Genomic DNA, 27,965 nt, shown 5'->3' with positions numbered 1-27,965 from the left:
AAATTGATGCTTGAATGTATGATACTTGAATGTACAAATCTTGATTCCATTCATGTGCAATCAAACAGAATATTTTCTCACCTCAAGTTGAACATACATATGCCAGACACCTCTCTTGGTAGTTCCGGGAGTCCCTGTTGGACAGCCTATCCAAAATCACACCCCGTCCTACTCACACGTTTGTGAAAATATAGCGCATCTTGAAACTAGCAAGCTAGCTAGCTAATGTTAATGCAATGGGAATGCATTATTGCAGTGGAGATGCATTATTGCTAGTAATGTTGGCTAACATTAGTACCATTGCTTAGATAGTGGAGTGGGGATACATTATTGCTATCTAATGTTTACATTACATTTTACATTTTAGTCATTTGGCAGACACTTTTAATCCAACGCGAATTACAAGTGCATAGGTTCTTCCACAAGTTAATGCATCACATCCTTAACTAGTGAAATACACATGAAGTGGCGTTCTAAACAAAAATACAGTCATCGTAAGTGCAATTATTTTGTTTCTTTTTTTTGGGAGGGGGTTAGACAAGAGGAATATCGGAAGGGGGGGATCAGGGGGGAGGACTAAGGTACAGTTTCAAAAGGTGTGTTTTTAGTCTGCGTCGAAATAGGGGGAAAGATTCTGCTGCCCTGACCGTGGTAGGCAAGTCATTCCACCACTGAGGAACCAGAACAGAAAACAGATGTGAACGAGCAGCTCGACTGCCAGGTGAGATAACAGCCAAGCAAGCGGAGATCTGTGTGGTGACCTGGGTATTGGAGGGGAACGAAAGAAAGAGTTGAGTGTTATCGGCTTAAGAATGGTAAGAAAAGCCATGGGAAGAGATAACAGAACCAAGAGACATGGTGTACAGAGAGAAGAGGAGAGGACCAAGAACGGAGCCCTGCAGGACTCTAGTTTGTGGGGGGTGGGGGTCAGACACTGCATCCCTCCAAGTCACCTGGTAGGAACGACCAGAGAGGTAGGAGGAAAACCACCCCATCCCAGTCAGCGATGAGAGCAGAATCTCATGGTTGACTGTATCGAAGGTGGCCAACAGGTCGAGTGCCTCAGTGACCGTGAGCAGGGCGGTCTCAGTGGAGTGGCCACTCTTGAAGCCTGGTTGGGATCATGGATATTATTCTGGAGAAGATAAGTGGACAGTTGGGAGCAGACCACCGGTTCCAGAGTTTTAGATAGAAAGGGAAGAAGAAAGACAGGCCGGTAGTTGTTCAGAGCAGAGGGGTCAAGAGTAGGTTTTTTTTTTTTTTTTTAGAGTAGGGCTAATTTGGTGGTGAGGGGACACAGAGAGTCAAAGGAAGAGGAGAGAGAGGACATGAGGGTTGTAGCAGCATCATCAGGAGACAGTCGAGAGAAAGACTCCGCGGATGGTAGGGAGGAGTGGATTGCAGACGAGAGGGTGGAGGTAGACAGGTGCTATAGGTTGCACTGACAGTGGATGGTGGGAGAGATGGATGGGTGTTAGAGGAGAGTGGAAGAGAAAAAGAGATGAAGGAGTGGTCAGATATTTGGAGTGGTGTTACAGAGAGGTTGGTTGTTGTGCAGCTCATTGTGAAGACCAGGTCAAGAAGGTTGCCTGCTTTGTGGGTGGGAAGGGAAAGTGTGAGGGTAAGGTCAAAAGAAGAAAGGAGGGAGAGAAAGGTAGACTGGGTGGACTCTGAGTTCAGGTTGAAGTCAACCTCCAGTATGCTGATGACTGTGCCCTTGTGGCGCACACACCAGAAGTCCTCTGCCAGTGGTCATCAGAACCCCCAAAGAAACCAACTGTCTTCTCCGTCACAGATTCCCAACTTACCATCGTTCCACACTTCAAATACTTGGAAGCATCCTCTCAGAAGACTGCAGCTTTGATAGGACATCCAAAACCGGATCAAGCAGGCCTCATCCTCCTTTGGGCGGAAAATAGTTTACAATAACAGCAATCTCCATCTACATACCAAAGTTGCAGTTTACGAGGCGATATGCATTTCCACGGCTGTGAGACATGGACCATCTACTCCCGCCATCTAAAGATGATGGAGTCATTCCAGTTCCTCCAACGCATCTTAAAAGTGACCTGGCAGGATTGTGTTCCACACTCTGTGGTCCTTCAGAGAACCAGCACCACCGACTGAGATGGCTTGGCCATGTTATCAGGATGCCAGCCAGCCGCCTACCGCGCAAGACCCTGTATGGCCAGTTCCACCTACGCCGTCGTTCTGCAGGGGGTCAAAATAAGAGGCTGAAGGACCAACTAAAGACCTCCCTAAAGAGGTGTGGGAATAAAGCCTACTTCCTTGGAAGCTGCTGCTGTAGATCGTTCCTCCTGGCATGGACTCTGTCAACAAGGAGTACAGCTGGCTGAGGAGCACAGAATTGAACATCATCTGGCAAGAAGCCAGAGGAGACAGGCATCCATGTTGGCACCTGTCCCATCAGGTCAGGCTTTCACTTGCCCTGTCTGTGGCAGACAGTGTGCATATCGCAATTGGACTATACAGTCATCAAAGGACCCACAAACAGTAGTGGAGGTCATCATCGCACACAATGGACTACCTTAACATAACGTAACGTGTTCTGTGGAAGGGCAGTGTGTGTGTGTGTGTGTGTGTTAGTGCTGTGTTCTGTGGAAGGGCAGTGTGTATGTGTCTGTGTGTGCTAGTGTGTTCTGTGGAAGGGCAGTGTGTATGTGTCTGTGTGTTAGTGTGTTCTGTGGAAGGGCAGTGTGTCTGTGTTAGTAGTGTGTTCTTTGGAAGGACAGCGTGTGTGTGTGTGTTATTGTATTCTGTGTAAGGACAGTGTGTGTGTGTGTGTTAGGGTGTTCTATGGAAGCCTGGTGGTGCTCTGTGCAGAATTCAGCCTCTGTCCGAGTCTCGGAGAAGGTGAGGTGAAGAGAAGAGTGCTGAAACAGGGTGCGTGAAAAAGAACTGAGAAGAGGGGTTTCCCAAGAGCGTGCCGTTCTCTTATACAGGGAAAGTTTATTGCTCCCGCCATTACGGGATTGGCTGAACTGAGCTAGACGTCATGCAGATTGTGGGAAATGTGGTCCCTACATCCCCCCTGTGGTCTCAGGATGTGGCTGAAGCCAGTGTTCCTTGAGAGCATAAAAGTCAGTTCCCAGTCCACGGGTCAAGTACATTGGGTCGGTAACACAGTTCACAATTGACTGACAAACATCCAGACATTTATCAACAATTAACTAAACTGGTCTAAAACACATAATACAACACAATGTGAAACACTAAGGTTGAACAGTGAAAACATTGTCACAAAACATAAGAAACCTTCGTGAAAGGGTTAGTCGTTTTGTTAGTTCAGGTGTTTTGCTAGTTATTGGATGGTGTCCAGAAGGTGGAGCACCAACAGGAATGACCCAGCCACAAAAATGTTCAGATGATGTAGGGGTCTGACTGACCAATTATTTTAGTCCCTTCAGTCAGGTTGCTGACAAGGGTTGTCATCTGAAATATATGAGGGGACATTTTCAAATTAGGACAGCTTCCTGTATCCAAACTTAACCTTATAGCTGTGTCATCTGAAAGGAAATGGAGAGGTGGTCTCATTTCTAAACGATGAGGTAAGCTCACATGTGGTCTTGTCTTACCTGGGGAAGAGGTGGAATAAGAAGGCACACTGGGGTGTGGCAATATACTTAAGATAAAGATTACACTGTAGTTCCTACATGCAATAACTTTCAACATTCAGTAGGTGTATAAAGAAGCAATTAATGTTTACAAGTTATAACAGGTGTCGCATTTAACTTTACAGTACCTACTTACGATTTGCATTTGCTGCTGGCATACAGGCAAGTGACTGCTTTAAACTACCAGTTTATTTCGCCACCCCCCTTTGGTGGGAAAGGTGCGCAAAAGAAAGTGGTCAAAGCTTCAGCTGGGAGTCTGCCTGTCAGGAAACCACGGCTATCAATCGGTCTTGCTCAATGTCTTTTAACGGAGGTTGAACAACACCAGATAACTTAACCAGATTACTCAAGGCCTACACACTACTGAACAAAGGTTAGGCTTTAGTTGTCCTCAGAAGAACTGAAGAGGCTCTCTTCAGACAAGGGGTCTTCCCTATCAGAGTCATGCTGGTGACTCTCAGGCTTGGGCCTACCTGGTTGGTCTTCTCTCCAATTCCGCTGAGAAGCGACCACGGTGGCTCTTAACTGGGACCTTACTCACATGCCATTGTTTTAAGCTATTAGACCTGGGGCAACCTGGAAAGTGCCAGTGGGTTTGATTGGAACAACATGCTTAGCTGTTTCCAATCCCTCCTTCTTTCCAATTCCAATCCTTAAAGTGTCCCAGACCATTTGGGCTGCATTTCTTAATTCAAGGGCTGAGTGTTGGCCCCTTGAAAACTATGAAACATGAGTTTGGACGCAGGGGTGCAGATTTACAGAAAAAGGGATTTGAAAGCTTGATCTTCAAGCCTGGTCCGTTTCTGCCCTGGAAAAAGGCATGTTTAAGACGGGAGAAATCTTTTGGTCGTTCTGTACGGCTATGTTTAACCTCCACAGATTTGATCATGACTGTCGCCTGATCAAACCGTGGCAGCTACTCAGCTACCAATGCTTCACAAACCTGGGCAGATCTGAAAGACAGTAGTCAACTTCTCTCAAGTAACTCTGAATGTTAAATTCTGAGTCCTTGGGGGTCAAATGGGTCGACATACTTCGCCATGGCCTCTAACTCCTCAACACGAAGACCATGTGAAGTTGCACTAGTCTGCCTGTTTGGGGAAGGAGAGACTGAAATCGCATCTGAATGTGAATGCTTTTCATCCTGAGCTCGATTAAATTCATTATTAAAATTACTTTGATCAAGTAATTATTAATAATACAGTACGGTTAATAATACTATTAGAATAGAGTAGCTTTATTGTCATTGCACAGTACAGAGCAACGAAATTATTATTATTGATAATATATATTATACCTAAAGGTAAATGCCAATCAACAGACTACCATGTAAGATTACGAATGTAATGCCACAATGTTACGAAGGGGCAGTGTATTGAGAAAGCTGCTCATGCAGGTTTTCAAAAATGGTACAAGGGTGACATCTAGCGGTTGTTTCAGAAAATCGCACTTATGGCTATTTAGCTGAGAAAGCCAAAGAATGCCGAAAATTCACAAGACATGAAATTTGAGCCACAGCTAGTCTTCCTCACACGGGGCACCAAATAATGTAGGGATTTTACTCTCTACGAAACCGGGGCGCCAATTAATGTAGTGTAGCAGTATAACTGCAAAAAGTAATCCGTCTCATAAAATTGCTGTTATCCAAAATATCTAATCACAAATTTAGTATTTTTATTAATTAAGATAACCAATATCAATGATTAAAACATACCGATAACCTGAAGGTTGGAAGTTCTTTGAAAGACTGATTTAACTCGGCTCTCATGTCTATGTGATGCCAAAACAGACACCGGGGTTTAAGAAATATATTTATGAAACAAACATACAAACAAGGAACAGATGAACTAACGGGAAATTAGTAGGGTAAGTTAGTAGGGTATGTGTGTGTGTGTGTGCACGTGTCCTTCGAACAAAGGAAAGGTAAATGTGGGAGTGTTAGAGTGTTAGCTGGGGAAAGAGAGACTACCAGCATAGTTTTACTCTGTAATTACATACGCAAAAGACAGCAAATCAACTCACGTCCATATATACGCACATATATACGCACATGCATACATACATACATACACACATATATACGCCTAACAATACATTCAAATGATAGGCAAAGCAAATATAAAAAAATATGCCCGAATGTTTGTTGTCTTAGTGAGTCCATACGCATTAGATCCAAAAGACGTGCTGTCCTTGTAGGAGCGGCGATGGTAATGAGACGTGCTGTCCTTGTAGGAGCGGCGATGGTAATGAGACGTGCTGTCCTTGTAGGAGCGGCGATGGTAATGAGAGGTGCTGTTTCTGTAGGAGCGGCGATGGTAATGAGACGTGCTGTCCTTGTAGGAGCGGCGATGGTAATGAGACGCGTTGTCCCTGTAGGAGCGGCGATGGTAATGAGACGTGCTGTCCCTGTAGGAGCGGCGATGGTAATGAGACGTTTTGTCCCTGCATGAGCGGCAATGGTAATGAGACGTGCTGTCCTTGTAGGAGCGGCGATGGTAATGAGACGTGCTGTCCTTGTAGGAGCGGCGATGGTAATGAGAGGTGCTGTCCTTGTAGGAGCGGATTGTGGTCCCTACATATGTATAAACAAAAATAACATTTATCTAATTAAAAATACATAATGGCAACATTAGAAATAAATGTAGAATGGGTATCTTTAATATATGCTTTTCTTATGGAGATCTAGCACCTTTTGTTTTCTGGTCATACACAAAATCCAAACAGCACACAAATAAACAGGGCAAAGCGAGAGTCAACAAAGCAATCAATAATCCTCAAGTTTCACACAAAGGGGTTCGCAGAGCTAGTGAAACTAGATCAGTAGAACTGGCAGCCTTTTCAAAGAAAAAACTTGCCAATCCCTGGTAAACCGGAAGTAAAAATGCAAAAGCTTACGAGGTTGAAACAGCTGAGACTCACATATGTGGGCGATGGCATGAAATGAAGGTAGAGTGGGTGTTTGTTTAGTTGTATGAAAACTGTTGTTTGGTCTCTTTTTATCATGGGCTCTCTTTAATGTGTGTCCACTGCAGGCAGCTCCTTCTCACTGCGCTTGGTCAACGGCACTGACCGCTGCTCTGGAAGGGTGGAGGTGTACTACGCAGGACAGTGGGGGACAGTGTGTGATGACGAGTGGGGTCTGAACGATGCCCATGTGGTCTGCAGACAGCTAGACTGTGGGGTGGCTCTAGATGCTCCTGCATCTGCCCATTTTGGGGAAGGTAGCGGCCCAATCACACTGGATGACCTGGGATGTTCTGGTTCTGAAGGTTATCTGGATCATTGTAGCCACAGTGGATGGGGAACCCACAACTGTGAACACTATGAAGACGCCGGGGTCACCTGCTCTGGTAGGAATCCCTGCACACTTGTGTTACAAAGAGATCTGCAGTTTTAATGGTTGTTGATTTCCACTGATGTATTCACATACAACTGAAAATATCACTCCATTCTCTGCATTCTGAATTCATGATTTTCTAATGGATATTTTCAATACAAAAGTATCTCACCACCTGCCAGAATTAGCTTCAACGGTTTTGCAAGTTAATACAAGAAATTGCACCTGAAGTCACTCTAAAGCAACTTATGCATTGAGCTCCACCCTTCTACAGCATCTTACACATCCAACAGTGAATCAATGCAGTCATTATTACAGGGATGAGAGGGGATTGTGTTTTTTTTTTACTCTAAATTTACCCCTAAAGTTGAACGGGCTTGTTTACATTAATCCAGGGACAAGTCAAGTGAATCAGTTCTGAAGTTGTCTGACAATGCATGAATATTCAAATCAAGCATTAAATTCTGAGAAAATGTATCCTCGAATTAAACTGGGAAGTTTGCATTTCTGAGAGTTTGTTGTTTGAACCCTCTTGATTTGAATGTACATAAAGGATGATGAAACTCACATTCCTGGGCTGTGGTATGAAGTGATGGCACAGTCAATGTTTTGGTGTGTGCATTTGTAGTATGCCATCTGTTGGCTATGCTAAAGTGCATCTCCATCCATAATATGCAGTGATGTCATCCCTCCAAAGACTACATGTGCCTATTACCCAATCATTCTTTTAGTGACATTTCATCTCTTCTTTGTTTTGAACAATTTTCAAAGTGCATGCAGCCTGAGACTGCTATGCTCTAGGGAACTAAAATGAAAGAATATTTTTTGGTGAAAAAAATCTGTCTCCATTATTTACGTCCAAATGACTTTTACTTGTGGGACACTAATAAGCTATATCTGCTTCCTTTACAGGCAGCCTAGCCATCACCCAACCTACAGCATCTTCCATGTCCAACAGTGAGTCAATGCAGTCTTCATAACAGGGTGGGAGGGGATTGTGCATTTTTATGCTCTAAATGTAACTATGAAATTTAAGTGAGTCAAGAAGCAGTTCCCAGGTCAATTTCTTTTTTTCTTTTTTTCTTCACATATTGTTTCCAAATCTTGATTCCATTTGCATGCAATTAAACTGAATATATTCTCACCAAAAGTTGAACATGCATATGCCATTCACTGTAGAATGTCAAGTTAATCAGTTCTGAAGTTGTCTGAGACCTAGTAATTCTGGGTTGGTCCTGGGTTGGTGTTAAACTATGAAAACATAAGGTGTTTTGGAATTAAATCAGGAATTCACCACAGAGGAGGAAGAGTTAAAGAAGAAAGGGAATAAATAACGCCCCAGCAATTAGCCAGCCAAGAAGTTTAATCTGAATCGAGCGAGGAAATAACGGACAGCAGGGAAACTCAACCTCACGTCCCACTGATTACAGTGGTTGTAAGACGAGGCGAGTAGAATGTAGGTACTCCTACAGCCCATTGAAATTCAAGGAGACACTGTTGGTTTGGGCGAGATGTTGTTGGTTTCATGCGCACTTACAATACTGTGCAAAAGTCTTTGGCACCTGTATAGCATTCTGTACAGATAAGATTCTTTCAAAATTAATTCAATGAAAGGTCGTAAATAAACGTACTATACATTTTACATTACATTTGAGTAATTTGGCAGAATAGTTAAAAACTGAATCAAATCGATATTTTTTGTGACTACCCTTCGCTGTTAAAACTGCTTCACTTCTCTGAGATATAGAAATGCAGGACAGCGTTGGCTAAGACAATCAGGGAGGTTGTTCCAAGCATGTTGGAGAACTTGCCACAGTTCTTCTGCAGACTTTGGTTGGCTCCTTGCTTCTGATCTCAGACAGCTTTGATCAAGTTTTTATGTAAAAAGTAGTCAGTTGCTTATAGTAATATGTTAAAAATTTCAAAATTAAATACAAAAATGTCTCTGTAAAATTTAATCTTTTGGAAAATGAATATTTGGATATCTCAAATTATTTTGTACTAACACACATTAAAAAAAAACCCATATATATAATAAAGTCTAGGGTGCCTAAAACGTCTGCACAGTATGTACATGTCTATACACTTCCTGTTGGTGGGCTTGTTTGTTTGCAAAGGGACAAAGGACAGGGGCAACATGGGGGACGACATGGCTCAGGCAGTAAGAGCAGTCGTCTCATTGGCTCAGGCAGTAAGAGCAGTCATCTGATTGGCTCAGGCAGTAAGAGCAGTCATCTGGCAGTCGGAGGGTTGCCTTTTCGATCCCTGTGTCGAAGTGTCCCTGAGCAAGACACCTAACCCCCAAATGCTCCTGACGAGCTGGTCGGCACCTTGCATGGCAGCCAATCGCCGTCGGTGTGTGAGTGTGTGCATGAATGGGTGGATGAGAAGCATCAATTGTACAGCACTTTGGATAAAGGCGCTATATAAATGCCAACCATTTACCATTTACATTGAGTGGAGTTGTTTTTTGTGCTTTAAATTAAGTTTGTGTTTTAAAAACTGCTATTATAAACAGAGTAGATTGGCTTTTCAGGTGAAAACCTTTGTTGCCTTTAAGGGACAGAGAGGGAATTTCCGCCCATTTTTCCTTCATATGCCGGTTAGATAATCAGACCATATCAAGCTAACAAAATTTATTTGGGGGGGTTCACCCTCTTGGAAGCAAATCCTGTTGGTAGTTAGTTTGCCTCCATGAAAGGTTACTGTTAGCTGTAGTGAAGCATAATCCAGATTATTTTTCTGGACAAAAATACACCAAAAATATTATGTACTAGCTAGTTAGATAGCTATGCATTACAAGAGCTCTTTTCTCTTCTTTCTAAAGTCAAGCAGCAACACTAAGTTAGCAGATTAAAACCTGGCAAATTCAATTCAATTCAACTAAATGTAAAGTTCTACACATTGGAAATAAAAATATAAGGCAGGATTACTTCATGGGGGTACAAAATTGGATAGTGCTCAAGTTGAAAAAGACTTGGGTTCTAGTCAATGTGCAGTAACAGTAAAAAAGGCCAGGGATGTAATCTAATGACACAATCCACTACAAGGATCCACAACAGATCCCTAAACTATCAGAGGCGCGCAAACTCACCATTACAGATGTTACCTCCGACAGCAGCGAATAGAGACTTAGTGCTATACGTACAATAACATACATAGCTCTTATGAAAATAATGAGTTTTGAAAGTGACAAAAAGAAACACCTCGCTACACTACAGTAAGCACAAGGCAGCTGTCAAACTTGGAAACCACACACCACAGGAAATACACCCAACAGAGCCAAGACTAATTTCCACATATGGAAAGGGGGAACATTGACCTATCCCTCATGCTTGATCAAAGCTGTAGGGACTCTGAGCCAGCACCAATTGCAAGATGGACTCAGTAATCCTGGGTCCATTTTAACTCAGCCTAAAGCTCCTTCCTTCCTAAAGGCAGCTTTCAAACAAGGCGGAAATAACCTACTCAGACGAACAGCCATTGAGAGCAAGCGCGCAGAAAAGGGATGCAATAAACTCAAAACTCCAACACTTGGCTTAGACAGAAGGAAGCTCCTAACGGGGTCTCAATTCCCAGAGGAATCCCATCTTCCAACCGTTGCATGTCTAACACCTGCAGTGTGACAGACTGTCCTCACCACCCCAAGGTAAAGAAGGGTCGCTGCATGTTCAGCTCCCACACCCTCTTGCCACAACAGGTAAATGAGAACCATCAGTCTCAAATCTCACATCGTGCACAAATGCAAAATAAAACAAAGTGAAATAGAGAATTGGAAAAATATAACAAACAAGACCCAATTGAACAAGAAGCAGGACATGAATAGAAAGACATGCAGCTGACCTTCATTTGGCAATCAGACTGCACACAGCAGACTGGAATCAGTATTCAGCATGAGGGCACTGACTACCTGATAGCCAAAGTGAAATGAATCACCAAACTGGCAAAAATACGTGCTGTCTTCATCAAACAGAAGCCTAGAAACTGTGACAGCCCTCAGTGCATGAGGTGTGTTAGTGGATGTTTAGTGGCTATGCTAAAGTGCATCTTCATCCATAATATGCAGTGATGTCACCCTCCAGAGACTACATGGAGACTACATGTGCATATTAGCCAATTATTATTTTGTTCTTTGTTTGGAACCCTTTTCAAAGTGCATGCAGCCTGGGATTGCTATGATGGTCAAGGGAAGAAGTAAAAATAACATACATTTTCAAAAGATAAAAAGGTCTGTCATTCCTTCCCAAATGACTTCCGCCAGTCTGCAACTAATGAACTCTATCTGCTTCCTTCACAGACAGTCCAGCCATCACCCAGCCCACAGCATCTTCCATGTCAAACAGTGAGTCAAAGCATTCTTCATTACAGGGGTGGGAGGGTTTGGGCATTTTGCTTAGAGTAAAGGTGAAATTGTCATAGTGACATTGTTTGACCTGGAAAGAATCATGAAGCTCTTCCCAGGTCAAATTGATGCTTGAATTGATAGTTGTCGAATTCCAATTCTAATATTTATTAATATATATAAATGCATGAATAAATGCATGAATAACTGCAGAACAGTTATATTTCATGACACCTTATCCTAGAATTAAACTGGGAAGAGTTTATCTGAGAGTTTTTTGTCTGAAGCCTCTTATTCTCAATTGCTTAAAATATTTAAAGGTGTGAACCCATTCAATGCCTTAGTGTTCTGGAACAGTAACGAGGGTACCTGTCCCTTCCGCCCCAAAGCAATATGGCTGCTGTCATGCCAACACCCTCGTTTCAGTGCTCCACCTCTCTAGAGTACCAATCACCGGCCCCTCCCTATTCGCCTCAAGCATCCAAGGTGGCTACAGTCATCTCAGTCCTGACTGGGAGGGCTTTGGAGTGGGCTACTGCTGTCTGGGAGAGAGGGGAGATGATGACCAGTTCTTATGCTGGGTTCATGGCTCTGGTTCAGTCAGTATTTGACCGTCCACCTGAGGGCAGAGATGGAGGCGAATGCCTGCTTCAACTCCGGCAGGGTTCCCACACCACTGCTGAGTAGGCCGTGACTGCCTTCAGTGGCTGGAATGAGCAGATACTGTGCACCCTGTTTTTGTGAGGGGATTGTGTGAGGAGGTCCAGACTGAGTTGGTATGCTTGTACAACAACCTCTCCCTGGGCTCACTCATCAGCATGGCAATCTGCCTGGACAACCTTCTACAAGAGAGTTGACATCCGGGGTGCCTTTCGACAGCCGCATCCCAGTCAGAGTGTGAATCCGAACCCATGAAGGCTTCACACATCTCTCCATGGCTGAGCAGTGTCACAGGATCCAGCTGGGGCTCTCATACTGTGGCTCTCTCAGCTACAGGATTGTCTTGTGTGACTGGCTGAGTACACCCTGACACAGGAGCGTCATCCTGCATCTTCCAGCTCCCACATCCAGGTTGAGTGTCCCACCTTCAGCTCTGTCCACTAAACCTTTCCATGTTCAAATTTCAATCAAAGGCTGCTCCCAATGTATTGTCTCCTCAGCACTAGAGGACTCTTGGGCCGGAGGACACTTCATTAATGAGGATCTTGCCACTTCTCTGCACCTTCCTCTCAACTGTCTCACCCCTACAATCTCCATCCATGCCCTGGATGGCAGACCCATGGGGACCAGGACAGTCACATACCTCACAGACCCACTCACCATCACTGTCGGAGCTGTGCACCAGGATATCCTTCCCTTACTTGTCATCAGCGCACCAGTTCCCAAGGTAATCCTTGGCCTCCACTGGCTCCGACATCACAATCCCACTATTTCATGGACAAAGATGAGGATCACCACCTGGGCCTGCCTTTCCCTCCCCTGCAGTTCTACTTCAGTAGAGTTCATTAGCCTCCCACCAGCCAGTCATTCTGGAGGCTTACCAGGACCTGGTGAAGGTCTTCTCCAAAGTCAAAGCTACCTGTCTCCCTTCTCATTACTCCTGGGATTGTGCCATTGACCTACTCGGCGGCTCTGCTCCTCGGCAGAATCTATCCGTTGACGCGGCAGAGAACCAGACCATGGAGGAGTATATCCAGGAGTCTCTGAAGCAGAGGTTTCTCTGACCTTCCACCTCCTCCGCATTGGCTGGGTAATATAGCGCCAATAAAACCAATAAACCAATAAAGCACATAACCAAAAAGAAAAAATGTATCTATTTTTTCTATGAATTTTCATAATGGACTTGGCGCATCAATTTGTGCAGAGTTGTCCTTCAGGCTATGGAGAAGGACTTTCGGTTGGCCTCGAGGAAGTTCTGGCAAACCATCTGATGACTGAGAAAGGGAAAGCAGGGCTTGTCTCAGGCTGTTTCCAGCAGGGGAGGAGAACTGCTGACCCGGACTGGGGATGTTGTCAGGCGGTGGAAAGAGCACTTTGAGGAGCTCCTGAACCCGAACAACACGTCCTCTGTGGAAGAGGCAGAGCCCGAAGACTCAGGGGAATCTGCTGCTCTATCACTGGGGGAAGTTGCTGAGGTAGTCAAAAAGCTCCTCAGCGGCAAGTTGCCGGGTATGGATGAGATTCGCCCTGGGATGCTGAAGGCTCTGGACATTGTTGGGCTGTCTTGGCTGACACACCTCTTCAGTGTTGCGCGGAGGTTGGGGACAGTACCTGCAGAGTGGCAGACCAGGGTGGTGGTCCCCATTTTCAAGAAGGGGGACTGGAGGGTGTGCTCCAATTATCGGGGTATCACACTCCTCAGCCTCCGCAGGAAAGTTTACTCTAGGGTGCTGGAAAGGAGGCTCTGGAGCAATGTGGCTTCCGTCCTGGTCGTGGAACAGTGGACCAGCTCTTTACCTTGGCGGGGTTGCTGTCGGGGTCATTGGAGTTTGCCCATCCAGTCCACTTGTGCTTTGTGGACTTGGAGAAGGCTTTCGACTATGTCCCCCGGGGAACCCTGTGGGGGGTACTGCGGAAGTATAGGGTATCCGGTCCCTGTATAACCAAAGTGAGAGCTTTGTCCGCATCCTCGGCACAAAGTGAAGTTTGTTTCCAATGGGTGTGGGACTCCACCAAGGTTGCCCTTTGTCACTGGTCCTGTTTGTGATATTCATGGACAGGATCTCAAGGCGCAGCCGAGGCGAGGAGAGTATCCGTTTTGGTGACCTCAGAATTGCGTCTCTGTTTTTTGCGGACAACGTGGTTCTGCTTTCTTCATCGGACTGTGACCTTCAGCACGCACTGGAGCGGTTTGCAGCCGGTGTGAAGCGGCTTGGATGAGAGTTAGCACCTCCAAGTCCAAGGCCATGGTTCTCTGCCGGAAAACAGTGGATTGCTCCCTCCGGGTTGGGAAGGGGCCATTGCCCCAAGTGAAGGAGTTCAAGTATCTCGGGGTCTTGTTCACAAGTGAGGGTAGAAGGGAGCATGAGATCCACAAGCGGATTGGTGCAGCATCAGCAGTACTGTGGGCGTTGCACCGGACCTTCGTGGTGAAGAGGGAGCTGAGCTGGAAGTAGTGGGTAGTGGGTAGTGACCGAAAGAACAAAATCGCAGATACAAGCGGCTGAAATAAGCTTCCTCCGTCGGGTGGCTGGGCTCAGTCTTAGAGATAGGAGTTGAGGAGCTTGGACATCCGGAGGGAGCTTGGAGTAGAGCCGCTGCTCTTTTGCGTTGAAAGGAGCCACTTGAGGTGGTTCAGGCATCTGATCTGGATGCCTCCCGGGCGGCTCCCTTTGGAAGGTTTCTGGGCTCGTCCAACTGGGCAGAGACCCCAAGGTAGACCCAGAACCCGCAGGAGAGATTATATATCTCTCCTGGCCTGGGAACACCTTGGGATCCCCCAGGAGGAGCTGGAATGCGTTGCTGGGGAGAGGGATGCCTGGAATACCCAGCTTAGCCTACTGCCACCGCGACCCAACTCCAGATAAGCGGGTGAAAATGGATGGATGGATGGATTTGTGCACAGTGATTGTGTTAAGCAATTCCACTAATTGTGAAAGGGTTATAAAATGGCTGGATGATGACCATGTGTAATGATGTGCAATGAGTGCTTTAGGACTGTTGGAGGACTTTACCAATGGCAGGCTTCAGATGGAGAGGGTGTTCAGGGACCACAAGGATTTTCCGGCCGAAGTTGATGGCTGGCTTATGAGCCGATTTAGATTCCCAAGAGCAATTCTCTTGGAATTGTGTGTTGAATTGGGCCCAGCATTAGAGTGACCAACCTCCAGAAACTGGCCAATACCAGTCCCTTTACAGACCACCAGGGTTTCTGGCAACCACAGGGAATTGGTGGACAGGTCGGGGATTTCACCACCCTAAATGAGCCTTGTTATTCCAACCGTGTGGGATGACAAAATTGAAATGACCAAGCATTACATATGGATTCCATACACTGCGGGTGAACAGGCCAATATCAAAGCACAATTTCCAGCACGTTCCCAAATGTAATCGGTGCAGTCGACTGCACTCATATTGCAATAAGGGCACCATACGAGGTAGGGATGTGCCAAATCATCCGTTTTTGTCAATGGATACCATCCCAAACTGTTCTGGCAAACTTTATTTTGTGGCATTTTAATAGTTAAATGTCAACATTGTAAGTCAGATAATAGCCTAATTGCTAGTTAAATCCCTGTAGCATCATTTTTAAAAAAATGCATCGGTTAAAATAAGAATTCTTCATGTTTTCATCTCCATGGCTTCTGCCTGACAGACTTGATTGGCATGAAATCTGTAAATCTGGTAAGAACTTTTTTTTTTTGCCAACGTATTTTATATGACGCGGGACACTCGTGGTTGTGATATTAACATGGTAAATTGTGCGCTGAAAGCAGGGAATATTCAATATCCAATGGATAAATAGGCTAATGATAATGTATTGCTTTATTTATTTTTATGTACAGTGGTGTGAAAAAGTGTTTGCCCCCTTCCTGATTTCTTTTTTTTTTTGTATGTTTGTCACACTTAAATGTTTCAGATCATCAAACAAATTTAAATATTATTCAAAGACAACACAAGTAAACACAAAATGCAGTTTTTAAATGAAGGTTTTTATTATTAACCCATTTAATCCCACCGGTCACAATAGTGACCGAAAAAAACTTTTTCAGTCATAAGACTCACTGAATGATGTATCAATGCAGTTCCAACAAATATTGAAAGAATAAAGGGTCACAATGAAATGTGTGCAGTGTCGCATGTTCACTGTAATTTGTCACATGACCAGAGCTGTTTACTTCCTGTTTACACCATGATAAGAGGATGGCAGCATCAAACCTCTCAAAGAAAAGGTTAGTAAAGTATGTTAACATCAAGATAGGGATAAGATTTTTGGTAGACATCGTGATTGAGGTGTCTAGTATTGATATGTGTATTTTAATTTTCTCAATTTTGTTCAGTGTGGTCACAGAATGAGTACAAATGTCAACGGCAACAATAGTAACTGGTGGGATAACACAGTGTCTCTTGGTATACACATAATTATACATATACATACCGTAGTTATTGTACTACCCAACTTTCTACTGTGTTCTTTCTCTTAGTTTAACTATGTCTGAAATCCTGGAATTGTTGGATCGAGAGGACTTCCCAGACAAGGCATGCAACATTGCAGTTATCCCTCAAAATGAGAAAGATGCAGTCCTCAGTGATTGCAATAGTGATGGGTCAGATGGGGACTATGGGGGGGATGCAGGCCATTTGCCAGCCAGGCTGTTGAATGCGCATGCTGAAGTTATGCACACAGATCAAGAGTGGAATAACATTGCCAATGAAGATGACCTCCCCTTCACCACACCCCCTACCCCTCACCCTCCCCCCTCCCCCACCCACCACCATTGCTCCCCTACCCTCCTCCATAACAATGAAGAACTACAAGCTTCTAGCCACCAGCGGGGCCAGCCAGAAGAGCCAAGAGCCTCTAGCCACCAGCGGGGCCAGCCAGAAGAGCCAAGAGCCTCTAGCTACCAGAGGGGCCAGCCAGAAGACCCAAGAGCCTCTAGTACCAGAGGGGCCAGCCAGAAGAGCCAAGAGCTTCTAGCCACCAGAGGGGCCAGCCAGAAGAGCCAAGAGCCTCTAGCCACCAGCGGGGCCAGCCAGAAGAGCCAAGAGCCTCTAGCTACCAGAGGGGCCAGCCAGAAGACCCAAGAGCCTCTAGTACCAGAGGGGCCAGCCAGAAGAGCCAAGAGCCTCTAGCTACCAGAGGGGCCAGCCAGAAGAGCCAAGAGCCTCTAGCTACCAGAGGGGCCAGCCAGAAGAGCCAAGAGCCTCTAGCTACCAGAGGGGCCAGCCAGAAGAGCCAAGAGCCTCTAGCCACCAGCGGGGCCAGCCAGAAGAGCCAAGAGCCTCTAGCCACCAGCGGGGCCAGCCAGAAGACCCAAGAGCCTCTAGCCACCAGAGGGGCCAGCCAGAAGAGCCAAGAGCCTCTAGCTACCAGAGGGGCCAGCCTGAAGACCCAAGAGCCTCTAGCTACCAGAGGGGCCAGCCAGAAGACCTAAGAGCCTCTAGCCGCCAGAAGGGCCAGCCAGAAGTACCAAGGGAAAAGCTGAAGGTGGTCAAAAATAAAGATAGAGTGTTCAAACATTCAAAGAGGCCAACCACTGCTGTTATTCCAAAACACATAGTATACAGCCCGAATGCTGCAGAATGTGTAAAACAAAGCTGCCCCAACCCAATGGATGTTTTCCTTCTAATGTACCCACCCACCCTAAGAGAAATGACAATTGAAATGTCCAATCTCTACTCAACCCAGACCAAGGGCAAGCAACTGAATCTGAGTATGGATGAGCTCCTTACCTTTTATGGGATCCTTATCACAAGTGGGTACAGCTCTGTTCCAAGAAGACACATGTACTGGTCAAGTGACAGTGATGTGCACAATGAAAGCATTTCAGGTGCAATGCGGAGAAATCGCTTTGACGAAATAATGGCCTCAATTCATGTGGTTGACAACACAAAGATCACTGATGACCCATTTTTCAAGGTTAGACCCATCTTCTCTGAACTGAATCAGTCATACAAAGTCATGCCATTTCAGGAATGGCTGTCAGTGGATGAGAGCATGGTCCCATACTATGGCCGACATGGATGTAAGCAATTTATAAGAGGTAAACCAATCCGGTTTGGTTACAAGCTATGGAGCCTCGCTTCATCCAGTGGTTACATGTATCACATGGAACCATATGGTGGATCCCACACTCTCCTCCCTGAAACAGGGCTGGGTCAGGGACCCAGCGTTGTTCTTGGTCTTTCAGAGCAAGCTCAGGTGCCTCAAGGTTGCAAATTTACCCATGACAACCTCTTCACATCACTTGCACTCCTTGATGAGATGACAAAAGGATGATATGGGAGCTCTGGAACAATGAGGCAGAATCGCCTGTTTGATGTCCCTTTCATGCCACAGAAGGACTTCATGAAGTTACCTCGGGGTAAGAGGAGAAATACAGTGAGGTCACTGTCAAGAGATGGAACAAGGAGCGGCATGCCTTTGATAAAGTCCAACAACCAAAATGCATCACCAAATACAATGAGCACATTGGGGTTATATAAGGCTTATTGATGTTTAAAATATTCACACTACAATGTGATGGAGCATTTTAGTGGCAATGCTGGGACGGCCAGTGTCAGAGTTTTAATTTGTGTTAATGAATAGTATTTCATCTATAAGGAATTTAATAACTGCATAAGAGGAATATGGTAAGTCAATCTATAAATGTAGATACAACACGTTATCCTACCGGTCACCGGTAACCAACCATAAAATACACTTTTTCACCCACTTCTCAGTGGAAAAAATAAATAAATAAGATTGATTATTTCAAAGGGTTGCTAATGACACCTGATTTTGATATTTTCATGTTTGGGAAAAAATCCAAACCAAAAATCCAAAAATCCAAACCTACATGGCCCTGTGTGAAAAAGTGATTGCCCCCTAAACCTAATAACTGGTTGGACCACCCTTAGCAGCAACAACTGCAATCAAGCGTTTGCGATAACTTGCAATGAGTCTCTTACAGCGCTGTGGAAGAATTTTGGCCCACTCATCTTTGCAGAATTGTTGTAATTCAGCCACATTGGAGGGTTTTCGAGCATGAACCGCCTTTTTAAGGTCATGGCACAGCATCTCAATAGGATTCAGGTCAGGACTTTGACTAGGCCACTCCAAAGTCTTCATTTTGTTTTTCTTCAGCCAATCAGAGGTGGACTTGCTGGTGTGTTTTGGATCATTGTCCTGCTGCAGAACCCAAGTTCATTTCAGCTTGAGGTCACGAACAGATGGCCGGACATTCTCCTTCAGGATTTTTTGGTAGACAGCAGAATTCATGGTTCCATTTATCACAGCAAGTCTTCCAGGTCCTGAAGCAGCAAAACAGCCCCAGACCATCACACACTCTTGGATGAGTCGTCACTGCGCTCTTGGGGTAATTTTGGTCGGCCACTCCTGGGAAGGTTCACCACTGTTCCATGTTTTTGCCATTTGTGGATAATGGCTCTCACTGTGGTTCGCTGGAGTCCCAAAGCTTTAGAAATGGCTTTATAACCTTTTCCAGACTGATAGATCTCAATTACTTTCTTTCTCATATGTTCCTGAATTTCTTTAGATCTTGGCATGATGTCCAGCTTTTGAGGATCATTTGGTCAACTTCACTTTGTCAGGCAGGTCCTATTTAAGTGATTTCTTGATTGAGAACAGGTATGGCAGTAATCAGGCCTGGGTGTGACTAGAGAAATTGAACTCAGGTTTGATAAACCACAGTTAAGTTGTTTTAACAGGGGGGGCAATCACTTTTTCACACAGGGTCATGTAGGTTTGGATTTTTTTTCTCCCTTAATGATAAAAACCTTCATTTAAAAACTGCATTTTGTGTTTACTTGTGTTGTCTTTGACTAATATTTAAATTTGTTTGATGATCTGAAACATTTAAGTGTGACAAACATGCAAAGAAATAAGAAATCAGGAAGGGGGCAAACACTTTTTCACACCACTGTAGATACCGCATAGTGGAAAGCTACTTTTAGTTTGCTGATAGTTTGAATTTGTGTGTCAAAAAATAAACGGATGAAAAAAAGGGTATATTGATGACATCCTGATCCACATTGCCACCTTGGAGGAACACATCAAATACATCTGAACCATCCTCAGACATCTCCTGAACAACCAGCTGTATGTCAAGGCTGAGAAGTGCCAGTTCCATCCATCTCCTTCTTTGGTTACCAGTTCAGCCCAGAGGGAGTGAGGATGGAGGAGCAGAAGGTCGAAGCAGTCACGTCATTGCCAGAGCATGTCATTAGTGAGCCTAATTTCCCTCAGGTAGCATTAAAATTGTGAGTAAAATGTCAAAATGCATAAAAACTTTCAGCACGTTTTGATCAACCTTCGCCCTCGGCACCCAAGAGCGTTTGCATTTCTGTTGACTTTCATCGCCTGCGACACTGAATGGGTTAATGGCTGAGACTCACATATCTGGGCTATTGTATGAAATGAAGTGGATGTTTTGGTGTGTGCATTAGTTGTATGAAAACTGCTATCTGGTATCTTTTTAACATGGGCTCTCTTTAATGTGTGTCCACTGCAGGCAGCTCCTTCTCACTGCGCTTGGTCGACGGCACTGACCGCTGTTCTGGAAGGGTGGAAGTGTACTACGCAGGACAGTGGGGGACAGTGTGTGATGACGGCTGGGGTCTGAACGATGCCCATGTGGTCTGCAGACAGCTAGACTGTGGGGTGGCAGTCGAATCCCATACATCAGCCCACTTTGGGGAAGGTAGTGGCCCAATCATGCTGGATGATCTTGGATGTTCTGGTTCTGAAGAGGCTCTGTACCAGTGTAGCCACCGTGGGTGGGGAAACCACAACTGCGGACACCATGAAGACGCCGGGGTCACCTGCTCTGGTAGGAATCCCTGCACAATTTTTTTGTGACATCTGAATTTTTAATATTTGTTGATTTCCATGACTGCATTCACATTTAACTGAATATATCTTTCCATCATTTACCATTTTCTGTATTCCTCTGTATTCAAGGTATCTCACCACTTGCCAGCATAAACTTCAATGGTTTTGCAATTTAGAAAATATACCTGAAGTCACTCTAAAGCATTGAACTCCACCCTTCTACAGCATCTTACACATCCGACAGTGAATCAATCCGCGGTGGCACAGCAAGCTAAGCTGCAGCGGACTTGCGGTTACATACAATTTCTCAATATGCGGTTACATACAATTTGTATGTAATTTGTATGATACATACAATTTGTATGTAACCGGACTTGCGGTTACTCCCGGTCCTGCCAAAAGTCAAGTTTGGCCGGCACACGTGGAGCAGAATAATTGGCTCGCTGCTCCAGAGGGAGGGACATGGAAGGGTTAGCTGCACAATAAGCACCTCGGACGCCTTGAAATCACGGTCATGAGCATGAGATGAGAAGGCTTTAAGAATTGGCTTCCAAAGTGGGAGAAAAAGGGAAAAATCTGAAATAAAATTATTGAAATATGTTAGAGTGCATCTACATCTATATTATGCAGTGATGTCATCCCTCCGAAGACTACATGTGCATATTACTCAATTCTTTTAGTTACATTTAATTCTTTGTTTTGAACAATTTTCAAAGTGCATGCAGCCTGGGACTGCTATGCTCAAGGGAACTAAAATGAAAGAATATTTTTTGGTAAAAAAAATCTGTCGTTCCATTATTTAAGTCCAAATGACTTTTGCTAGTGGGACACTAATAAGCTATATGTGCTTCCTTTACAGACAGCCCAGCCATCACCCAACCCACAGCATCTTCCATGTCCAACAGTGAGTCAATGCAGTCTTCATGACAGGGTGGGAGGGGATTGTGCATATGCTCTAAATGTAACTATGAACTTGAAGCAGTTCCCAGGTCAAATACATTTTTTTACATATTGTTCCCGAGTCTCGACTCCATTTGCGTGCAATCAAACTGAATATATTCTCACCAAAAGTTGAACATGCATATGCCATTCACAGTAGAAAGTGAAGTTAATTAGTTCTGAAGTTGTCTGAGATATATGAGTTGCAATGAAAATGCATGAATATTTAACACAATAGTTCAATTTCATGACTGTTCATCCCAGAATGAAACTGGGAAGGGTTTGCTTATCTGAGAGTTTTTGTCTGAAGCCTCTTTTTCTGCTTTGTTGAAAATATGTAAAGGTGTTAATGGCTGAGGCTCACATATCTGGGATATGTTCTGAAATTAAGGTACAGTGGTGTGTGCAGTAGTTATATGAAAACTGTTGTTTGGTCTCTTTTTATCATGGGCTCTCTTTAATGTGTGTCCACTGCAGGCAGCTCCTTCTCACTGCGCTTGGTCGACGGCACTGACCGCTGCTCTGGAAGGGTGGAGGTGTACTACGCAGGACAGTGGGGGACAGTGTGTGATGACGAGTGGGGTCTGAACGATGCCCATGTGGTCTGCAGACAGCTAGACTGTGGGGTGGCTCTAGATGCCTATGTATCAGCCCACTTTGGGGAAGGTAGCGGTCCAATCACACTGGATGACCTGAGATGTTCTGGTTCTGAAGTGTCTCTGTACCAGTGTAGCCACAGTGGATGGGGAAACCACAACTGCGGACACCATGAAGACGCCGGGGTCACCTGCTCTGGTAGGTAGAGTTCATGTTTTTCTTCCAGATATTTTTTATTCAAAAGTCTCTCACCACCTGCCAGCATTTTTTATATACACCTGAAGTAACTGGCTTGTGCAGTGTTACAGCCGTAACCAAAGATAGAAACACAGCTACTTTCAGGTTTTTTGGTGTTATGCTGATTTATCTGGCTGACTTCGGTGGTAACTTACTGTAAGTAGTGTATCTATTAATGTGGACGTCAGTATATACAAATCTATGTGGAGAGGTGTAGCACTGAGAGGTGGGCTTACCTCCACCTGGGGAAACACCGTCCTAGCTCCCCACAGTGCCTCCAGCTTCAGCCAACCCTCGCTGTCTTCTTGTTGGTGTGCAATTTATTTATTTCTGTTAAAAGGTTGAGTTTGGTTCAATTTTATTGTGTTCACTAGAAACACCAAACAAAATCAGGGAGGTGGGAGCGAACACCCCTTTCTCCATGACGGCGTCTTCTGTGCTCACAACAGTCTCCACCTGCCACCTCTCTGACCCAACTACCCTTTTACCCGTTTTCCGTGGAGACAAGCTCCACACTGCCCCCATGCATGAGGTGTGTTAGTGGATGTGTAGTGGTTTGTAAAGTGCATCTTCATCCATTGGTGCAGTGGGTTGCACTGCCGCCTCACAGCAAGGGGGTCCTGGGTTTGAATCCCCGTCGGCCGGGGCCTCTCTGTCATGCCTATCAGTTTGCATGTTCTCCCCGTGTCTGCGTGGGTTTCCTCCGGGTACTCCGGTTTCCTCCCACAGTCCAATGACATGCATGTTAGGCTGATTGGAGAGTCTAAATTGCCCGTAGGTATGAGTGTGTGAGTGTGTGAGTGAATGGTGTGTGTGCCCTGCGATGGACTGGCGACCTGTCCAGGGTGTATTCCTGCCTTTCGCCCAATGTATGCTGGGATAGGCTCCAGCCCCCCTGCGACCCTGATCAGGATAAGCGGGTTCAGATAATGGATGGATGGATGGATCTTCATCCATTGGTGCAGTGGGTTGCACTGCCGCCTCACAGCAAGGGGGTCCTGGGTTTGAATCCCCGTCGGCCGGGGCCTCTCTGTCATGCCTATCAGTTTGCATGTTCTCCCCGTGTTTGTGTGGGTTTCCTCTGGGTACTCCGGTTTCCTCTCACAGTCCAAAGGCATGCAGTTTAGGCTGATTGGAGAGTCTAAATTGCCTGTGAGTATGAGTGTGTGAGTAAATGGTGTGTGTGCCCTGCGATGGACTGGCAACCTGTCCAGGGTGTATTCCTGCCTTTCGCCCAATGTATGCTGGGATAGGCTCCAGCCCCCCCTGCGACCCTGTTCAGGATAAGCAGGTTCAGATAATGGATGGATGAATGGATCTCCATGCATAATATGCAGTGATGTCACCCTCCAGAGACCTTTTCTTTGCACCATTCTTAGCAAACTCTAGAGACTAATGTCCATGAAAGTCCCAGGAGATCAGCAGTTTCTGAGATACTGAAACCACCCTGTCTGCCAACAACAATCATCGCACTGTCAAAGTAACTTAGATCACATTTTTTGATGTGAACATTAAGTAAAGCTCCTGACCTGTATCTACATGATTGTATGCATTGCACTGCTGTCCAAAATGACTTCCACCAGTGGTCAACTAATACGCTCTATCTGCTTCCTTCACAGACAGTCCAGCCATCACCCAACCCACAGCATCTTCCATGTCAAGCAGTGAGTCAATGCATTCTTCATTACAGGGGTGGGAGGGATTGTGCATTTTACTTAGAGTAAAGATGAAATTGTCATAGTGACATTGTTTGACCTGGAAAGAATCATGAAGCTCTTCCCAGGTCAAATTGATGCTTGAATGTATGATACTTGAATGTACAAATCTTGATTCCATTCATGTGCAATCAAACAGAATATTTTCTCACCTCAAGTTGAGCATACATATGCCAGACATTCCACCTCTCTAGTAGTTCCGGTAGTTCTGGTAGTTCCGGGAGTCCCTGTTGGACAGCCTATCCAAAATCACACCCTGTCCTACTCAGAAGTTTGTGAAAATATAGCGCATCAAACCTTTATTTTTCTTTTGTTGCTAGATACAGATCGCTTGAGTAGCCTAGATGACCTCTCGACTCTAGCTACTCAAGGCAACAGATGTGACTGGTCTAATAGCATCAATTTCATGTGCTGCGGCGTGTGTAATGTAGGCTACAAACTCAGCACAATTTAAAGGTCATATATTTCAAAGAATTCTTGCTATGTAAGCAGTAGCCAACAGACAACTTTGAGCATAGATACATACTAAAGCTAGGCTATATTTACTGTTCCGTTTTGTCTAGCTTGCTTGGTTTGTTCTTGCCATCAGGCATGAAAAAATGTTTATCATAAGGATCTTGCAAATAGTGAGTCGCCAGAATGTTTGTCGCATTATATATTTCACTTCAAACAGCCTGCTGACAGCAAACTTAAAACATAACTTAAAATGTGTCTACCTGTCCGAGGTTATCTGGTGAGGAAGTTGTCAAAAGCACCAACAATATCCTGGATGGATTTATTATCCATCGCATGGTCGCATGGTCAAATTACCTCTCATAGAGTTACAGATTCTCTTGAAAACCTATGCTACAGTAAAATTTTACTTAGTTTCACATAGGTTTGGCATGTCGCCCTCCATTTGAGTTTAAACTGGTAAATTTGTTGATGTGAAACCATTTCATTCCAGTAAAAATGTTTCAAGCACAGTTGCAATAGCTGCTGACTTTTTCTTGCAAAAATGTTTTTCTCCATGTAGAATTTCATTAAAGTGAACATTCCATTTGTTAAATGAAAAAATCTCCCCAAAATATCATGTTCATTCATGTAAAATTCAGCAAATAGAACGTTTGTAGATTTAGGTATACATGTATTTATATAATTCAAAAAGATGTCGCAATAAAACTGCAAAATTGCAATGCCAGATTGTTAAAAAGACTCTCCGTTAGCGAGAACAGCAGTTCAGATTCGTATCATCCATTGCAATCCAAGGCAATAAAACAGCAGGCTTATCCTTGCCATGCTTACGGGTTTACAACCACGACCTCATCACAGACTCAGACAATAAAAGACATATTCTAACAATCCTTGATACCATTTCTGGATGTTTTTTTTCTTAGCTCACTTTTATTCCACATCCGGCCAACATATTTCCGGTTTGGTAGAAAAACAAGTTTGTTCTGCTAAAGATGAGATATTTATGGAACCAAATATCCCAGCTGTTTATGAAGCTACAAGTCAGTTTTCTCACTAACTTTGAAGTTTATTACATAATCCTTTCATCCATTTTTGAGAAAACTATGTTTTTGCCGGGACTATACCAAATGCCATCTTGCTATAGTTGCATAAATGCATTGGTAGGTCATTTTAACACTGAACTAATGTAAAACATGGCACACTTATGTAGGGGGGTTCCTTCCCTTTCCAACAAGGTATAATGGCTCACATTCTAGCTATGGACAGTTTAGGAATGTTGCTGCATTCAAATAGCAGAATCAATATTCAGATGTGCCTAAAACATCAAGTGAGCGTTTGCGTTGGACTTGCTATAGACAAACCCGTACATTTACTGGCTAACAGGGCTAATAGGGCTCTAATTCACCTAATTTTGAAATAAATGTGGTTTGTTAGGGTGAGGAATACTTTTAGGAGAGCTTGGGTTTTATAGAAAGTAAGCTTTTCTGATCATTAATGTGTCTGAACAAAAAGATATGCAAATGTTTTATATTTGGAGAGATTTTGGGACACTTGAAGACATCTGGGTGCAGTTTTTGGAAAACTCATGTGGAATTTGAATGCCTGTAGATATCATATATATATATATATCTATACCTATACTAAATCTTGTACACACTTTGAGATCAAGTTTGTGAGACGGGTGCGTGGGGGTTGGACCCAAAATGCACGACTCAGAAACAATGGTTAAATAAAGTCCCGTTAGGGCTTTATTCAGGACGAATCCCAGGAGCGTAGTCAAAACAAGCAAAGTCCATACACGAAGATCCAGCCAAACAAATAAAACAAACAAAAAGCACGGTGCCGAGGGAAGAGGCAAGCTCGTAGTCAATAGACGTGCAGAGGTCCGGTAGCAGGAGAGCTGTCAGCGGGGCAGATGAACAGGCGGACGGCAGGCAGAGGCGTAGTCGTGGGCGAAGCGGGAGTCGAAACCATGAAACAATCAGCGAAGCAAAAGTACAAAAACGGTAGGCGAGGACGTGGTCAAAAACAAACGATGGTCACAAAACAGAAATCAATAATCAAAAGTCGGTAACAGGCTTGGATCGTAACGTGTAATCAAAACCAGTAATGCTCAAGAGTTGCGTAGTAAACAGAGGCAGACAATTTCGCGAAGAACAGTTGCGCGACTGGGCTATAAATGCGGGTGTAGACAGGTGTAGACAATTAGTTAGAGCGTAGCAAGGAAATGGAAAACAGGTGCGATGGATGACAAGTTTAACAAGGTGATTAGTAATCGTTAGTAATAAACCTATCCTGCCCTAGCATTAGTAAATTAGTAAATGATATGCACGAGAAACGTAAGGTAACATGAACACATGATTAGTTTGTTAGTTTCTACCCAATCCTGATCTAGTGTTAGTAGTTTTAGTAAATAGACAAATGGAAACAATTAGGGAGTGAATGACAGAAAGAGAGAGAGAGAAAAGGCGGAACGCAAGGTTTGCGGAAAGACATGTAAAAGTGTATGCATAAACAACGACCAGTTAACGTAAAAATAAACATAAATCAAAACATAACACAAAGCGAAACTAAGACGATAACCACTCAACATAACAAGGTAATATAATCGTACGAAACATAACTAGACATGACAAGAAAATAAATCGTAACGAAACATAACTAAAACAACATGACGAACCTAGACTAACATAATACATGATAAGACACTACGTGACTAAGACAACATGAATAAACATAAAACATGGCAAGACAGACCTGAAACGTGACAGTTTGTGCACAAATATGAATTACAAATCTAATTCTGGGTTTGTCCTTGACTTAAATGTTTTTTATTTTTATTTTTTATGTGTCTTTTGTGTACACTGTATGGACATGCTCTGACATTTGTTCATTCTGAAATTCATGAATGGTAGAAGCGACTTTTTGAGATATTGACACTTTTATATGACTAGTACAAAATATGTAGAAATTGCCTTCTTGGGGGCCAAAGTGGAAATGGTTCAATCGAATGGTCCTAATAATAAATTAAAATAATGGCAATATTAGAAATAAATGTAGAATGGGTAAATTTAAACTGAAGCCACATATGTATTTTCAAAGAATGCCTATGATGACGTCACTATCCCTCGAACATTCTCTGCTTTCTGAGTTTTCTGAGATTTTCTATTGGATATTTGAGATACTTTTGTAGCTTTTGTAGCATTAGTTTCAA

General features: G+C 44.1%; 1 protein-coding gene across 1 annotated transcript in view; it reads left to right on the top strand.

The window, feature by feature from the left end:
• The window catches only part of LOC133138578 (deleted in malignant brain tumors 1 protein-like), a gene marked incomplete at its 5' end in the record, with an annotated part of 212,986 nt that overhangs the window by 47,125 nt on the left and 137,896 nt on the right, over window positions 1-27,965 (top strand). The window contains 3 exons of the mRNA XM_061257458.1: window positions 6,672-6,985; window positions 20,491-20,808; window positions 22,227-22,544. Coding sequence (XP_061113442.1) covers window positions 6,672-6,985; window positions 20,491-20,808; window positions 22,227-22,544 — 950 coding nt within the window. The remainder of the gene's footprint in view (window positions 1-6,671; window positions 6,986-20,490; window positions 20,809-22,226; window positions 22,545-27,965) is intronic.

Source organism: Conger conger, chromosome 10 (assembly GCF_963514075.1).
Source record: "Conger conger chromosome 10, fConCon1.1, whole genome shotgun sequence".
Taxonomy (NCBI): Eukaryota; Metazoa; Chordata; class Actinopteri; order Anguilliformes; family Congridae; genus Conger; species Conger conger.
The sequence above is the reverse complement of the archived record's forward strand: the minus strand, read 5'-3'. Positions and strand labels throughout refer to the sequence as shown.